Below are 17,636 nucleotides of genomic sequence, written 5' to 3' on the forward strand. Positions count from 1 at the left end.
GGCCATGGCTGAGGGTGTCCCCCCACTCCCGGCCAGCAGGGCAGGCACTCACCCCCACTCACCCGCAGGCTCTCCAGGTCACCGCCGAAGCCAGAGCCTTCCATGTCAATGAAGGTCTGAAGGAGAAGCAGGAGGGTGATGTCAGGCACAGGGGGCTGCCCAGGGGCTGTCAGCAGTATCCCTCACCTCTGGGGCTTGATGGATCCCCCTCAGACCCCTGTGTCCCAAGGGGCACTCACCAGCTTGTCATTCTTGGAGGAGGGTCCTGGTGGTCCTGGGGGGCCAGGTGGTCCAGGGGGTCCCCTTGGCCCCATGCCTGGGTCACCCTGGCACAGACAAGAGAGCACAGTTTGTGGGTGCAGCCAAGCTGACAGTGAGAGGAACAGGAGGCAGCGGCATGTGTCATGTGCTGCCTCCCAACACCGGCACTGGCACTCACCTTCTCCCCCTTCAGACCCGGCTCTCCTGGCATCCCGGGGAACCCCTGGGGCCCCATATCACCCTGTGAAGGGGAGCAGGGTGGGGTCAGCAGGTGGCAAGGTAAGGGGGTGGCTGTCCCCCATCAACCTACCATCCCCCCCGCCACTTACAGGTTTGCCGTCCTCGCCAGGATCTCCCTAGGAATGACAGAGAGGAGACAGGTCAGTGTGCAGGTGGGTAGGGTGGGGGGACAGGGACACCCCAGGGATGGGGGACTCAACTCACGGGCTCGCCATCCCTGCCGGGGGCTCCATCTTTCCCTGGTGGCCCTGGGGGACCAGTGACCTGCTCCACCACTGAACCATCGGTGTGCCGAGAGAGGGTCCCGGGTGGGCCGGGGTCACCCGGTTCCCCTTTTTGGCCCTTTGAGCCAGGATAGCCAAATCCAGCACTGCCCTGGGGAGGAGAGGCAGATGGGGATGGGTGGCACATCCCTGAGGTGGCAGCCTCAGGTTTTGTCCCAGCTCACCCAGCAATGCTCACCTTGATGCCCAGGTCTCCCTTCTCCCCCTGAGGATCAGAAACAGAGCGGAGCAGGTGTCAAACATGGACATGTCACTGACACCCTCGAGTCCCCAGGGACCATGCTCTCACTCACCTTTTGGCCCTTGACACTGCTTGTCCCCATGATACCACCAGTCCCTGAGTCCCCTTTCAAGCCACGTTCGCCCTTCTCCCCCTTTTCACCTTTGGGGCCGGTGCCTGTCAGAAAGGAAAAGGGAGCCAGTTGTGCTTGGGGATGGCCACGCCACCACCTCCCCACTTGCGTGCCCCTGGGAAGGGGAAAGCTGCTGGAATTACCTCCCATGGAGACCCGCAGGGTCTCCTCTGCTCTGGTCCTCTCAGCTTGCTGCGGGGACCCCCCACTGCTCCTTGGCCCGCTGCCCCCCGCCACGGGGGGAGAGGTGACAGGGACAGCATCCACCAGCCCTGGGACACCCTGTGCCAACAACGAGGGGACACCGCGGTGCCGTTCACCTCCCAGTGCCTTCCCATAAGGAACAGGTGCCGGGACACCATGAAGCATCCCATCACCTTGACCACGGAGGGCCCTCATCCCACTGAAATTCTGAGGTGCCGCCCTGAGTGCAACACCTGTGGGCAACAACTCACCCCGACCTTCCCTGAGGGTTGGTGTCCACCTTCTGCCCCACTGCCGAAATCACCGGAGAGCTGTGTGGAGCAGGGATGAGAGGTGAGCTGGGGGCATGGTGGGGGACACTCCCTGAGCCTGCCCCACTCGGGCTGCCAGCGCTCACCTCCGTGTCATCCTCCTCTTCCTCGCACTGGCGCTCTGCCGCCCGCGGGTCCCCTCGCAGCTTCAAATCAGCAATGACCCCCTGGAAGGAAACCATGGATGGATGGGTGACACAGAGAGATACGTCACGAAGCCACTCTGCCATGATGTGACCTGTTGTGCCACTTGGCCACCGTGTCCTCAAGTGGGAGGAGAGGGAGGGATGAGATCCGCTGTCAACAGTGCGAGCAGCTGGATGAGGTCACCACCCAACTGGGGGCATTTGCTCGCAAGAGGAATTTATATAATTTTTATTATGTATAAAAATATATTTGTAATACATTATAGTTGTTATATATCTTTAACTTAATCTACTTATAATGTATTCACATTATAATGTCACAGCTAGCCTGGCTGAACTGCAACTGCCCCGATCCTTGTTTTCTCAAGCCCATTATGTTTCCTTGCCCGGACACGGCACGCTGTGCTTTCAAGCCAGCCCAAATATTATTTTAGGTGAATTGCCCAGAGAAGAGACACCAAGGGGGAATTATCTCCCCTTTCCAAGCTTGCTTCCCACCATGGTCCCTTGGTCCTCCCCACCAGGATCAGAGGGATGGGTGGCATCCCATCCTGGCAACATCCCCAGCAGCACCCCTGTGTCCCACCTCAGCAGCAAGGACCTAAGCTGGGTTCTGGGATGTGCTGGCTGACCCCACTTGCATTGGGAGCTGTGAGGTTTAGGCTGGTACACACACACCCTCCCCAGCTGAGACCAGGATGCTACAGGGGTTTGTATCCTTAGGAAGGGATTTGTGGTGATTTCTTGTATAAACAAGTGGCCTGGATGCACATAGTGCTTGCAAAATTCAAATAAACAGTAAGGAAGTGCAGATTATCCTAGGAAATACAAAATGTGGGCTGCAGGGACGAGGGCCTGCCAGCGGTCCTTGCATGGGGCAGGGAACCCTTGGAAGAAGAGAAACAAGGAGCACAGCTAAAAAGGTCCCTGTAAAAGCACTGCTGGGTGGCTAGCCGGGTCCTGGCCCCTCCCTCTTCTCAGCCCACCTGGTGCCAGGTCTGGCACGTGGCTTGACAAGCCATGCTGGTGGTGCTGGGCAGGGGCTGCGAGGTTGAAACCTGGGGCTTGCCAGAGGCATTGGAAGCAATCCAGTTCCAAGCCCTGAACTGAGGCATTCCCATGAGGGATGGTTATAGGGGCCCTTTTTCAGACTGTTTGCTCCAATAAAGGGGGCAGCAGCACTGTAGATCTTACAGTGAATCCACAGAATCACAGAATCATTCAGGCTGGAAAAGCCCTGCAGGAGCAAGTCCAACCATTCCCCCAGCACCGCCAGGTCCCCCACTAAACCATGTCCCCAAGTGCCACATCCAGCTGCAAACAAACGCTCCTGCCAGACCCCATCTAGGACCCCATTACCCTCTGGGTAAGTGCTGTCCCACGGGCTTCTGCATCACCCGCAGGCTTTGCCCCCCAGGTTCCATGCCACTGACACAAAGGTGACTCTGGAAGGAGCAGAGATGCCAGGACACCCCTCCAGCTGCCTGCCAGCAGCTCATCCTGAGGCTTGACCCGGGGCCAGCTTTTAATCTGCTCGATGCCCTGTTAGTTCCAGATAACGCGAGTCAGGGCTGGGCAGCGATGGAAACACCACGAGGCAGTCAGATGCTGCTCCCTTCTCATCCAGCCAAAGCGGTCCAGCCTCCTTCCCTCGATGGCCAGCTATTCCCCATGGGAAAACCGGGGGTGGGCCATGGGATAAGGGGTTTGGCAAGCTTGGGAGCATCACCTGCTAAAAGGTCTGCTCTGCTCCAAGCTGTTGCTTTGCCTTCCATATGGTGCCAAACCGCCTCCAGCTGGGGAGAGGAGCTCCTCCAGGGCCATGACCTGGCCCTCCCAGCATGTTCAAGAGCAAAAAAATTGCTCTTCAAGGGCAAAAAGTGGCTCTTCAAGGGATCTGCCTGAATCCCAGTGCACACCAGTCTGTAGCCCTTCAATGATTAACCCTTTCCCGGGGGAGCTTTCCCAGACCAAAGCCATTCAACTGGGAATGTGGCAGCACAGTCAAGATGATGTTTAAGCTCAGAAACGTACTTTGCAAAACTTCAAGAGTAATGCCCCCCTCGGCAGAGCCTCTGTTGCTAGGCAAATCCTGCTCAACCCAGGAGAAACCTGAACATTCCTCTCTTCAAGCACTGTAGGGGATTTCCATGTCAGTTGAGTATTTTCCCCACACTTTCCATAAACCTTATCTAGAACATGAGTCCTGCTCAAAGCACGGGCTGAGCTATCACATCCCTCCTCACTCTCCAAAGCCTTCCTGGAGATACTGCTCAGCATCAGCCAACAAAGATATACTCCAGCCCAAGCATTTTTTCCAGCTAAGAGAGATATTTTCCCAGCCAAGGCAGCTCCTCTACCAAAGGAGTTGGGTATTTTCAGCAATAGTGAGATCTGAAGAGGCTCTGTGAGTTTGCTGGGAAAAGGGACGGGCAACGGTGGCTGCTGTAGGGCAACCCCATGTCCTCCTGCCAGCCCACCTCGAGAGCTTTGCCTTGGTGAGCCCCAAGACGATAAAATTAGAGGCATCTCAAGACACCTTTTCGCCCATTTCAGGTGTCCCCTTCCCCAGGGACACACACCGAGTGTGGCCTCTGGTTGTCTTCCAGGCAAAAAGGACAGTTCAACAGGCACAGCCGGTGTTATGTCTCTCGAGGCTTCTTGGAGATGCACCTTGGGGTGACCCAAGGCCTTACCTGGTATTTATCCGGGTCAGCCCCTCCAGCCTGAGCAACAAAGAGCCCAGAGCCATCTTCCAGCTCCATCTCGTCTGGGGAGCGCTCAAACCGGACCCGCTCATGCTCCTCGCAGTCCAAGTAGAGGATGACTTCATCCTCCTCCACGCTGATGGCAAAGCGCGTCCACTGGTTGAGCAAGGTGGGCACGGTGAAGGTGGCTGCCGGATACGAGCTGGGCGAGCCCGGTTCCGTGTAATAGAAGATGATCTGCTGCTTGCCTGCCCGCAGCTCCGAGAGCTTGACGCCCACGTAGATGATGCTCTGCGAGGAGTCTGTGATGGCAAAGAGCACACCGGCCCGGGGGGTGGTGGGCTGGATGTGGAACAGGAGGGAGAAGTCCCGGTAGAAAGGGCTTGGCAGGTGGTACCGGGCCACCTGGCCCGTGTTGGCGTTGGGACCGAAGACATAGCCAGGGTTGTTGTCAGGGCCATAAATTTTGAGGATCTCCTCCGGTGGCGGGTCTCCGATGAGCTCCAGGAGGCTGACCTCGGCACTCAGGTTCTCTGCAGAAAGAAAGGAAGGGGATGGTCACAACCAGCCACGCAAGGATGGTCACTCAACAAGGTGCCTTGGGAGGACACCCCTGGCCACACCTCCCCCAAATGCAGTTCTTCAGTGGCTCCCTCCGCTCTCCCTCCCCAGGGACCGAGATTTTCCTTCAGGCTGTGAGTTGGCCAATGCAGCAACCTTGAGCTGCTCCCATCAGACCATTCAGATGTGACTCCCAAAATGCCACCCAATCCCTGCAGCTGGCCCTCCAACTGCAGTTGGGACACCATAGCATGGTTTAGGTTGGAAGGGACCTTAAAAAATCATCTAATTCCAATTCCCCTGCCATAGGCAGGGACACCTTTCACTAGACCAGGTTGCTCAGAGTTCCCTGGATGGGATAAAACCAAAGGGATCTTGTCCACGTTAGGGGGATGTTGCTGGAGCACCAGGATGCTGAACAACCATGGAGCCCTGAGGAAGTGTGCTGCACCCATACCTGCTCTGGGGTCACAGTGACCCCTCACATCATCCTGGAACAGCATCCTAGGGTCAGCCCTGCTAGGAATAAATCAGAACCATCCCCTTGCAACACCCTGGGAACGCGGCTCAAGCCAGCGTGCCCCGTCAGCTTCCCAGATGCTCTCAATTGGCGGTCGCCTCCTTTCCCAACTCCTACTGAGAATTAGAGAATTAGGGAAGTTCTGCTGGAGACCGTCTCTCCTCCCCGATGCAGCTGAACATCTGGTCAGGGTGAGCTGGCCGTCTGTCCGCCAGCTCCCGTTGTTTTGGCAGCAAGCACATCCTCATCGCCCACACACTGGGTGCTGGATTCCTCCTCTCCTATGTCAACTGCTCGGGGTCAGTGCCAGCTCCATGGGAGTGAACATGCCGGGTGCTTTTTAACCTCTCATTTCCTAGGAGTGAGGAAACCCAACCACCCTGGCTCTGAAACAGCTGAGGGATCTGCACTGGAAATGAAACAAATGCTCAGTGCTGATTTTTGGCCCAATCCTGAGCCAGGAGCAGGAGCTGAGGCAACTCAATGTCCCCAACTCCTTTCCTAGTTTTCATGTGAGCGATGGGGGAATTAGATGTGTATCCTGGGCTGAACCTAGGAGGATCAGCCAGGAACCTCCACCCAGCTCTAGAACCAGGCATTGTCCTCCAGAGCTCTTAAAAAAAAACCCATTAAAAAATAAACTAAAAAAAAATAGAAAGAAGGAATCAGTCCAGCCTTGCCCAGCCTGGAAGGAAAACACATCTCTTGGGATGGTGATGAAAACCTGGGTGCCTCTTCCAAAGCCTGAGGGACATGGAGCATTCCCAGTCTGCCCCTGCTGCCAAGTTCCAATGCCAGTGCCACCTCTGTGACAGGGACCTAGCAGTGGGGACATTAGAAATGCCACCAATTAAAGGTGGGGGCAAATTTTTACTCTGCCAGACCCCAGACCCACTGATCCTCTTCTGAACTCTGAAACTGTTCAGTATCCACCCTGCTCCCCCAAGACCCCAGTTCCTCCCAAGCCTGGCATCCCAAAACTGACCTGACTGGGAGAAAACCTCACTCCCGGTCTTCCACCAGTTCTAGCCCCCTCATCTGCGATCAGGCTTCCACACAGGGCATCCCCAATCTGCTTGGAGGTGAACCTCTGGATCCTGAAGCTTGGCATCCTTTCACTCTCAGATGCGTACAGCCCTACACCAAAAATGATGGGGCGAGCAAGTGGGGCTCCCTCAGACTCAGACTGGCACCCACCCACAAGTCACCCCCTGCTCAGGTCCCCCCACAAGCTTGCTCTAACTGCAAATGCCAGGATGCAGGGATAGAGCTTATCTGGTGTTGGAGGAAGCCAAATTCTCAGCAGCTTTAGGGGAAAAGGAAACCAGAGCTTCCTCCCGGGGATCCACATGGGTGTAAGAGCCAGCGCTGCAATTCCTGCAGCCAGACAAGTCATTGTGTCCCCTCACCAGGGCTCGGGATGATGGGGGACACGCTGAAAGAGGCTTTTGTTAGCAGTGTAATTTTCAACCACGCTCCCCTTGGAGCTCTGGGAGCCTCCCTCCTCTCCAAACACGCCACTTGCCCCCGAGTCTGGAGTGGGAGCTGGGTGCCAGCACTTCCCAAAGCAAAAGGACACACACCCTTTCCCTGAGTGACAGCAGGCAGAGGCCGCATGGGGACTGGGGAGCAGAGGAGTAAGTGGAGACCCCTTCAAATGCCTGCTCCCCTCCAAAAGCCAAGTGTCCCTTCTCATCCACCAAACCTTTCAGGCCATGCCTCCTTTTTCCAAAAGAGATCCAGAGCCCAAATATTGCAGTCCATGATCCTTGTGGCAAACCGGCAGCATCTATCATGGAGCATGGAGAGATGGCAGAAGCTGCAGGTTTGGTTCTGGCAAGAGATGGCTGTGGGGATGTCTCTTGCTGCAGTGATTCTGCCATTGGAAAAGTCCCCGGGATGCTCCAAGCCACCATCCCGCTCCGCCATGACTTTCCTGGCTAGCTTGAGCCAAGGCTGCCAGCGTGGCCCTGCACATCCCATCCCAGCTGAGATGCAGGGGACCTCCAGCATGCAGGAGCATCTCAAGTCATTCCATGGGGTGCACCACAGCCCCCACTCATTGCTGACGCTGCCCATCTGAGACACTATGGCACAGTCTTGGATGGGCATGCACCTCCCCTCTGAGCATCCCCATGGTCCCACTGCATCCCCCCAGCAAACAGAGACTCTTTGACACTGAGAGGACCATGTGTGGGACCCTTGTCTGCCACTACCCCCTCCTCTCTCCCCCCTAACCCCCCAACGCCCCTCTGGCTCCTCGTTGGCATCTCCCGGCTATCACCCGAGGGCACGGGGCCGGCATGGGAACACAGCCTCTTTCAGAGAATTTGCGGGGGGGAAGGGGAGCTCCTGCTTTCATCCCAATGTGCATTTCTCCAGGCACCAGCCACCTCCCTCGCACCCCACCTCCCTCTTGTCCCTTCACTCCCTTGCCCCAGAGGCACGTCTGGGTCCCCCCCGTTTGACACACAGAAAGGTCACAACCACCAAATGACTAAGCTGGAGGTGAAGTAACCTCTCCTGCTTTTCTGAGCAGGCAGGGATCAAACATTAGCCGTCGGGTGAATCATTAACCCCAAAGTAAAGGGCTGCTCCAGGAGGGGGGAGCGTGCCCGCACGGCCACGGGTCACCTTGAAATCTCCTCACCACCATGGTGCTGCGGTTGGGTGGCCACAGGACAGAGGTCTTTCCCCTGCTCCCGCGGGGAGATGCCAGGTCTCCAAGTGTCCCAATCCCAGGATGGACACCCCAAAGCACTGTGGCACTGGGAAACCAGCCCTGAATGCCAGCATGATGTTCTTGGGGAGCATCTCCTGTCCTGACCACTAGGACACTGTGTTTCACCAGGGGTAATGTTCAGCCTTGTGGAGGGAGTCAAAACCTGCTGGTTCTCCGAAAAAGCCAAGGCTGCATGGAAAGCGGTTTTGGACTCAGCAGCATCCCATGGGGACAAGGCAGCAGCATCCCTCAGCGCCTGGGGGCAGTTTTGGGAGGGGAGACACAACACAAGGATGTCACCCAGCCACGTTACCTGCAGAAGCATTAATAAAGACACAAGAATACCCTTCATCCTCCTCAGGGAGAGCATCGCAAGGCAGAGGCAGGCGCCCACCAGCCAAGTGAGTCCAACACAGGTCTCTGACGGCCTCGCAGAAGCCCTGGCACGGTGGGGGGGTTACAGGGACTGAGGCACTACACCCGGGGAGCAGCAGCAAGCAGAGGAACCACTCCAGGTAGCGATGGCACCGTGATTCAAGCAGCCCCTCCCACTCATGCAAAGCCGCCCGAATTTCCTCCTCGCTGCTGTGGCGGAGGTAATTTGGCAATCGGACATGGCTGGTGCCCAGTACGCTGCAGAAGGGCAGGTGGGTTGGGATGGGCAGGCAATGGCTGGCAGCTGGCATCAGTCCAGGAAAGAAGGATGGGAGCCCCATGCCATTACTACCGTAGAGCCGTGCAGTGGCAGTTAGTAAATTGAACTCAAGAGGACTGGAGTTATCAGCAAGAGGAGGATTCACACCATTATCCACCCTCTGGTTAGGCAAGGGGGAGCTCTGGCTCCTGTTCGTGCTGGTCAGGGCCAGCCCCCGGTGGCCAGTGCCGTGCCATAGGTTCGGTGATGCTTCACGGTGGTGATGGGGAGGTTGTGCCACGGGGTCCTGGAATGGCACTGCCTGCTTATGGGTACTGTCACCTGGTGAGAAAGGAAAAGGGGCACTACCTGGCTGGGGACCTCCTGGTCTCTGCAAGGACATCCATGTCTCCATTGCTGTGGGGGTCCCTGTCCCCAGGAGCTCCGAGTTCTCGATGGTCCCTGTTCTCAGGAGCTGTGGGTCCTCAGTGCTCCCCAGGACCTGTGGGTCCTCAGTGGTCACTGTCCTCAGGAGCTGTGGGTTCTCGGTGTTCCTCATCCCCAGGAGCTCTAGGTCCTCAGTGGTCCCTATCCCCAGGAGCTGCAGATTCTCGGCGGTCCCTGTCCCCAGGAGCTGTGGGTCTTCAGTGGTCCTCATCCCTAGGAACTGTGGGTCCTTGGTGGTCCATGTCCCCAGGAGCTGTGGGTCCTTGGTATTCCTAATCCCCAGGACCTGTGGGTGCTTGGTGGTCCCTGCCCTCAAGAGCTGCAGATCCTTGTTGCTCCCTGCCCCGAGGACCTGCAGGTCCCCAGTGGTCCCTGTTCCCAGGAGCTGTGGGTCCTTTGTACTTCCCATCTCCAAGAGCTGTGGGGACTCAGTGGTACCTAACTCCAAAAGCTGCTGGTCCTTGGTGGTCCCCATCCTCAGGAGTTGCAGGTCCTCAGTCATCCCTGACCCCAGGAGCTGTGGGGACTTGGTGGTACCCAACCCCAGGAGCTGTGGGTCTTCAGTGGTCCCTGATCCCAGGAGCTGCATGTCCTTGGTGGTCCCCATTCCAGGCAGCTGTGGGTCTTCAGTGGAGCTGCCGACCACATCCTGCCCAGGGGCAGGTGAGGTGCTGTGAGGAGGAGCGATGCTGGGCTGTGCCGTGCTCTCCATCAGCCCTGTGACATTCCTGTCCCACTGCTCTGTGGTTTTGGCTGCGGTCCCCTCACCCGTAGGCACTGCTGTACCAGGATCTGGCTCCTGCTGCTGTGGGGTGGTGACATTCCTCACCATCTCATCACCCCATGTCCCTGGGGACAGGCTGGGAGCAGGAGCTGCCGCTGAGGGTAGTGGCTCTGAGGCTGGGATTCCCTTGCTGGGTGCTGCTGGGCTTCCAGTGGTCTTTGTGCTGTCCCAAATCCAGTCCAGGAATTGCGTTTCGGAGGAGGAGAAGCAGCTAGCCAGGAGGAGCAGAAACCCCAAGGAAGGTTGGGCCATTGGAAAGGGAAAAGGAGCTCTGTTGCCTCCAAGAGCAAAATGGAGGAAGGAAAGGAGGGAAAAGAGGCAGGAGTTTTGCCCCAGCCAGACTCCCGGAGCACTCACATCGCTTTCTCCTCCCAAGCTCCAGCACTCGACCTTTCAAACCGGAGCGGAGCAGTGGGAGGAGTGGCCCCGCCGCCGCCGGCCTCGCTAAACCCTCCTCTCCCCAGCGCCAACCTCCCACTCCCGGCACAGCCCCTCCGGGACTCCGCCGCCTGGCTGGGGACCCACCTGAGTCCCCCAAAACCTCTGGGAGCCAAGCCAGCCTTCAGACGCACCCTACTAGCTGTTCCAGCAGCTGCTGCCAGCTGTTTAACTCCTTCCTGCCCAGAAAATCCTAAATCCTCTCTCTCTGCTTGGGCGGCTCTGGTTAAATCGACAGCTGTACCTGGTGGGGTCATGCATGGACGTGGCCCCCATGGATGCCACCAGTTTCGGTGGGACACCCTGCTCCAGGGCTCGGGAAAAGGTTATAACTTCAGAGCAAAACAGAACGAGGAAGGAAAAAAAAGCCAGAAAACATTTCCAATATTTCCACTGGCCGGAAACACAACGAGTCCCAAAAGTCAAGTGTTTAAAGCCTCTTTCCTGTCTCAGTTACAGGGCCAGGACCCCCCAGGTGCTGTCGCAGGACAGCAAAGGGGGGCACTTGCAACCCCCCCACAACAGGCATCACACGCCAGACATGTCTCCAAGCCAGGTCTGAGCAATCACAAGTTTTCCAATCACAAGTTTTCTTGGAGCCCGGGACACAAATCCCTCCAGGCAGCACTGGGACTCTCCCACACCCCCAAAAATTTAATTGTTCTTCACCTCAGCTGAAAAAATTTCCCCCCAAATACACTCATCCAGCCTGTTTTGCCATATCAGCATTGTCCTACTCTGGTGACAATGCCCCCTGTTCCTGGGGATCACTGAGCCCCTGGTCCCCTGCAGGGATGGAGCACACCCACAGCCCACACTGCCGTGGTGACACCGGGCAAGTCACCTTCAAGGCTCAAAAAGTGTCCCTGAGAAGGGATGTTGATGGGGAGGTGACAAATTTGGCTCTCCTTGGCCCCATGACCGGGAAAGTCACAGTCTGCCGCAACATGGTCCTACAGCGTAGAGCTCTCCTGTTGCTCTGGTTTAAAAACATCCAGGAAAATCACCGAAACCAATGTTCAGATGTCCATTTTGCTTTACACAACATTTCCCACACTGCCTTTTAAGCAAAACGGGTGAGATTTCCCCTTAAAATGGGAGCTGGATGCTGTTGCCAACAGCCTGCCCCATGACTGATGCTGTTAGGGGCGCCTGTTGCGGAACAGCCCACCGCTGATCCACATGGAACGCAGTTTTGTCTGTATATCAGAGTTTCCACATGCCCCCCTCCTTCCGAAGCTCCTGTGCTCCCATCAACCTGAAGAGAGAAGCCAGGCATCTGCCAACCCTCCCTGGCGTGTTTGGACAGGACCCTGCTGCGCCCGGCTCTGCCACCCTGGGGCCAGGGCGCGGTGGCACAGCATGGTATGGGACCCCCCCACACCCTTGTGTCCTTGGCACACCCAAGAGGGGTATGAATGGCTACTGCTCCTCTCCCACTTGGTGGGATGGAAAAGCTTGGTGTTCCCACAGGCTCTTCCCAAAACTCGGGGGGGGGGGGGGATAAGTAGGGTGACAGCCAGCAGCAGGGATGTGATCCAAGCCCCCCAGAGCTGCCTTCTGGAGCCAGTGGGGAGCATCATGCGCCCCGATGAGCTGCCTCATCTCAGCCGGGAGGATTTCGGCAGCAGCACCATGCTGGGGTACCTCGAGCGTGTGCAGATGGCCAGCCAGAAAAATTCCCATTTCTCCCTTTTATTGGGATTAGGCAGCTCATGATAGTGGAGTGGAACAGCAATCCCGTGAGGTGCCCTCGTTAAGTCAATGATCTTCGTTTCACTGCACACCTCCATGTCGGCAGGTCCCAGGGGAGGAGCCAGGGCTGGGGCATCCCAAAATAAGGGACTTGGGATTTCCAAAATGGGCACTTAAGAGGGTGGACTGGTGCCACAGGTGGCACTAGAGCGTCTGGACCCAGCGCACCCAGCTCCACCACTGACCAAGCAGCCAGGCACTCGGAATGTGCCAGCTGGTGAAATATTTTGGAGAAGTATTTCCCCAAGGAGAAGTCATGGCAGCTGGTTTGCAGGGAAAAGAGCAGGGAAAAGCCCTTGTTTTAGCCTCCTCCAGGCTGAAGGCTCCTAAAAAGCACTTTGCACACTCCACAGGATGCTGCTGCCAGCACGTCATAACCTTGAACTTCTTTAAAAGCAAATTTGGATCCTCATTCTGGTCCCAGTACCCTCCCAAATAGACTGGCTGCATCTTCCCAAGGCTGTGAAGCATCTGGTGGTGCAGCACAGTCCATCTGGAAAAGGAGGATTAGGTTGCCCTGAGGCACTGAGGGCTTGGTCCTGTCCCAGGAGAATAGAGAGGGAGAAAAAGAGAGGGGAAAATGGGAAAAGAAAGGAAAATGGTGGGGGGAAAGTGTGGAGAGGGGAGGAAAAAAGAGATTAGGGGAAGTGTGGAAAAAGAGAGTTGGAAGAAGTGAAGGGAAAAATGAGGTGGAGGAGAGAGTTGGGAGAAAGGAGAAAAGAGGAAAAAAGAGATTGGAGAAGGAAAAAATGAGAGGGGGAAAGGAGAGAGAAAAGAGAGGAGAAAGGAGAAAATAGGAAAAACAAGAGGAGGAGGAAGGGAGGGGAAGAGAGGGGAAACGAGAGGGAGACAAGGAGAGAGAGGAGAAAAGGGGAAGGGGAAGAGAAATGAAAAGAGAGGGAAACAAAAAGATAAAGAGAGGAAAAAAGTAGGGAAAGAGAAAAAAGAGAGGAGAAAAAAAAAGAGGAAAAAAGAGCCTGTCATGCAGATTTCAGACCTGCAGCATCCCATCCATAGTTAAAGAACACTGATGATATTCTCTAGGGGCCAAAGTGGGGCCAAGTGAGCACGTTTCAAGCGACCCCGGCAGCTTGGGGTGGCTCCCTGCAGGATTTTGGGAGTGGACAGGGACCCTGCCCCAGCCCAGCTCAAAAATTCCCCCCTCCACAGCCCGAGGACTCCCCAGCAAGAGTTGGGTGGGCAGAGATGGACAGATTGATAGACAGGCAGATGAACTAGTGGATGGACAGACAGACGGACAGCAGAGGGAGCCTCAGGCCGAGTAGTGCGCAGGAGCGTCCTCGGGACATCCCACTTTGCTGGACCTATCCCGGTGATGCCCCATCCCGGTGGCCATCTGGGCCACCAGCCCAGAGCTCACTGAGGTCTGGGCAGAGAGCGCAGGTGAGGGGTTGTCATCTGCAGCCTCCTTCCTCCCGCTGCTCAAACCTCTGGGGAGGGCCTCACAAACCACGGGGGGACCCCAGGTTCAGATCCTGAGCCCCAAAAGATGAAGTGCAGCTGCAGAAAGAGTTTTAATGCCAAGAGATTGAGCCACAGAGGGTAAGACACCCCCCAGGGAAGGAAACCTTGACACCAGCACAACCTTGACAGCGGTACAGCTGGAAGGAAGGAAGGAAAAACAGAAGGGGAAGGAAAGAGGAAAGGAAGGGAAAGGAAGGGAAGAAAACTGAGAGCAGCACAGCCAGGATGCTGGAGGTGGGAGCGCTCGTGCACTGAGCAGAAAAATTCAGGGACTGTCAGCAGCAGATGGCATCTATAAATCCCAATGACATTTGGGATTTTAATCCATTCTCCATCTAAAAACCCAGACAGCAGTTAAAAGGCCCTCATCGAGACGCATGCTGAGGATGTTGCCACATCCCAAGCCACTGACCTCCCAGCCCTTGGAGAGAGGCAGCAGGACCCAGCCCATGGACGGGCGCTCAGCCAGGGAAAGGCGAAGGCAGGGGATAAGGATGCACGGGGCCAAGCAGGCAGGAGTGACAGCACCACCACAGCCCCAGAATTGACACAGGTGCCGGTTTGCCAGGACTTGCCCTCGGGCCAGCATTTCCCCCCACAGCCTCTAGCTGTGCAACACCAGGGAGCCCCCGGGACAGCAGCATTCCTAAACATTTACTCACGGAGAGCCAGAAACATCCTCCCGGCAAATTCCTCGATAAGATAAACCATGAAAATGTCACGACTGCCTAGGGGAGCCATCAAATAACCCCGGGGGAAAGCACGGTGGCCGTGCCCAGACCTTACCAGGTCCTCCTCCTGCTCCCAAACTGAGCAGAGCTAGATGAGGCACAGCCAGGAGATGCTGCTGCCCCTCTCTGCCCCATCAGCATGAACAGGACAAGGCAGCAGAGAACTGGGGCTGGGGTGCCTTTGTCCCTTTTGAGATGCCCTAGGGGGAATGGATGGTGGAGAGGGGCCATCAATGTCCGGGCACAGCAGAATCCAAGGGAGGTCTTTAAAGGTGCAAGGAGGTCTTTAAAACACAAGGTGAGTTTGGGGTGACCTGTATCCCCCCAGTCCCACCAGTGTCCCTCCCATCCTCCCTCCACAGGGGCCAAGGTCTCTGCTTCCCATCACTTGCCTCCCTCCAGGGGCCAACGACAGCCCCCAGATGGAGATAAGGTTCTAAGGTTTGGGAGGTGAGGGAAGGAATGCGACCCCCCCATCATCCTCCTCCTCCACGTTAATAAATCACCTTGCAGACTAATTGCTCCTCGGAGGGGGGAAGACTCACCTCCTCACCCCCCACCAAGGTCCTGGCTCAGCCTGGGAGATACTCCTGAGAAGCCCCAAATTTCAATCGCATTCCTGGCATTTTTGCCTCAGCATGAAGCCAAAGGGGCTCGCCTGGTGACCACCCTCAGGGCAGGCATGGGAGTCTACACCAGTTAATGGAGGGGGGATCAGCTGCTGTCTCCATGAGGGACAGGCAGGACATCTCCACCCCCAGGCCTCCTGGGAATACAGGGAGACCAGGGCACTCAGCATCCTGGCTCGCAGGCAGATGCTGTGTGGCAGGACGAGGGGAGATGAGGGATAGGACAGAGGATTTATGATCCACGTCAATGCCATCCCTACCTGAAAATCAGAGAAGGACAAGGCACCCAGGTAGCATACATGTCCCTAGAGCTCAAACAAAGCCTTCCAAGCCAATGAGGCCCCTCAGCCTTGCTGATTCTCTTAACTGGATATTAAACCTCCAATGTCACAGAGCAACAGACACTGTCAGCAAGTAATCCCGCGCCAACTTTGAAGCCTGCACGACAAAAACTGGGAGTTGCCCATTCCCAGCTGTTTTCCAGGACTTCAGAACTGAAGAAAATACCAACACAGCTTAAAAAACCGAATTCACCAAAGTACAGAAGAGCTACCAAATGACAGCGTACCTCAAGCTACAACAGAGCGGTACAGCCTCCATCCTGTGGAACAGCATCCGTCCTGCATCTGCCACCAGCCAGGGATGCTGGGTGCCAGCTGGTCCATGCTGCTGCAGGAGGCAACTGCCACAGCTTGTGGATGCTTCACAGAGCCTCAACTTGGATTTACAGCAAGGGAAACCACTCAGCAGGTCATTAACCTCACCCTCAGCACAGCGTGCAGCAAACAAAATCCAAGCTAACGTGGTTGCTGAGGGGCCAGGTGGTGAGAAAGGCTATTTTGTTAGGGAATGGACAGGAAAAGGGGGATCCGGGAGGGGGTTTTGGTTTTGGATTTCAGCTCATCCAACCAGCCTGGGTCTTGTCAGTGCTGCCCTCCTGCAGCGCCGGCGACTTTGTTTAGCTTGGAGCCTCTGGAAGCCCCCGGCTGTGCTCGTAATAAGACTCCGTGTCTGCTCCATGGTCCTTCCACATCTTTGCACTCCTCAGACAATAGTTTGCCTGTGCTGCTGACTTTGGCAGCATTTCTAAAGCGTTGGCTCCTTCCAAAGTTTCCTCTGCGCCAGGCAAACGAGTTTGGCCATCCTGCTTTGTCGTCACATCCCATTGCATCCCATCCCAGGGCTGTCTGTGGGGCACTGCGTTTCACACCAGACCTTTTGATCCCCCAAACTGGGGAATCAAGGGGGTGAGATGCCCAGTAGGCCCTTTAGGGGTGGATGTTGGGGTCATTAGCAGCCTGGATGAGGGGCCACTTAAACAGAGAAAGCCTCACCCAGCCCTTGAACTCCCCAGCATGTCCCAACATTAAAGGGAAAAATAAATCAGTTGAACACCTGGGAATTAAGATGAGCGATGACAACCTAATGTCAGCCAAGGCTGTAATCCCCCTCTCCCTATCATGTCTCCATGGACAGAGCAAGTATTTAAGCAGGAAAATTTAGATCTTTTGAGGAATTCCATGCACCACTGGAGATGGATACTAAACGGGTCAAACAGGTTGGTGATACTTTGCTGCTCCATGCAAGTGCTGGGGAAAGCCAACAGGACCCGGATGATGCCAGAAAACACATCATCCCTTTCCAACCAACAACCAGAGCCATCATTTGACCAAATTTTTCCCTTTTTTTACAAGTCACTCCGTCTTAAAGCAAAATACAACATCAGTAAATAGCTCTAATGCACTGGAGTTCACCACCTGACAGATGTCAAGAACAAGGAGGGGTGTAAATTGGGCTCCTGCTTGCATGAAGAAGGAGATTCCAGAACAGGTTTGCCCCCTCCTGAGTGAAGGGATGATGCCACAGTCAGGCACCATCCCAGGCATCAGCATCCCAAAGCAAAGCTGGCCAGCCCACAGGCACAATGCCACGGGCCAAGGACATGCATGCGGAACAGCACCACAGAGATGGATCCCCATAAGCTGTTTTCTGGGATGATAAGGGTTAAAAAAAAAACCCAAACCACACAGAAAAGCCCAGCAGGAATGCCTGAAGGGGAGGATTAGAGAGAATAGGGCCATTTCTCAGCAAAGACTATGGCAACATAAATAGAAAAGTAACATTACGCTCAAGACAGGGGCCCTTTCCCTTTGCTCCTGCCCTACAATGCCACTATTGTTTTGCTGACAACTGGTAATTATCCCAAGCTGCACACACTGGTATTCCCACCCTTTAACCGGGAGGGATTTTGCTGCCGCCGACCCTCTGACACCAGCAAAAATTCACATACCAGAGGGTTCAAAGGGGGGGCGGGCTGGAAAGGCTGGGTGAGCCTCACCCGGCATCATTCACAGGATCCCAGGATCCCAGAGTGGTTGGGGTTGGAAGAGACCTCTGGGGATCATCAAATACAACATTCCCCC

At 55.9% G+C, this 17,636-nt stretch overlaps 1 protein-coding gene across 1 annotated transcript in view; it reads right to left on the minus strand.

Moving 5' to 3' along the window:
• Nucleotides 1-10,427, minus strand: part of COL18A1 (collagen type XVIII alpha 1 chain) — a 19,298-nt gene extending 8,871 nt beyond the window's left edge. Inside the window, exons 1-12 of the mRNA XM_029959588.1 lie at nt 9,314-10,427; nt 4,496-5,040; nt 1,740-1,820; nt 1,594-1,653; nt 1,282-1,420; nt 1,079-1,182; nt 964-990; nt 706-876; nt 591-617; nt 440-502; nt 240-326; nt 63-116 (exon numbers count right to left, since the gene is read on the minus strand). Of these exons, the coding sequence (XP_029815448.1) occupies nt 63-116; nt 240-326; nt 440-502; nt 591-617; nt 706-876; nt 964-990; nt 1,079-1,182; nt 1,282-1,420; nt 1,594-1,653; nt 1,740-1,820; nt 4,496-5,040; nt 9,314-10,427 (2,472 nt within the window). The remainder of the gene's footprint in view (nt 1-62; nt 117-239; nt 327-439; nt 503-590; nt 618-705; nt 877-963; nt 991-1,078; nt 1,183-1,281; nt 1,421-1,593; nt 1,654-1,739; nt 1,821-4,495; nt 5,041-9,313) is intronic.
• Between the last annotated feature and the right edge of the window lie 7,209 nt (nt 10,428-17,636).

Source organism: Manacus vitellinus, unplaced genomic scaffold (assembly GCF_001715985.3).
Source record: "Manacus vitellinus isolate BGI_N305 unplaced genomic scaffold, ASM171598v3 scaffold_20_pilon, whole genome shotgun sequence".
Lineage (NCBI taxonomy): Eukaryota > Metazoa > Chordata > Aves > Passeriformes > Pipridae > Manacus > Manacus vitellinus.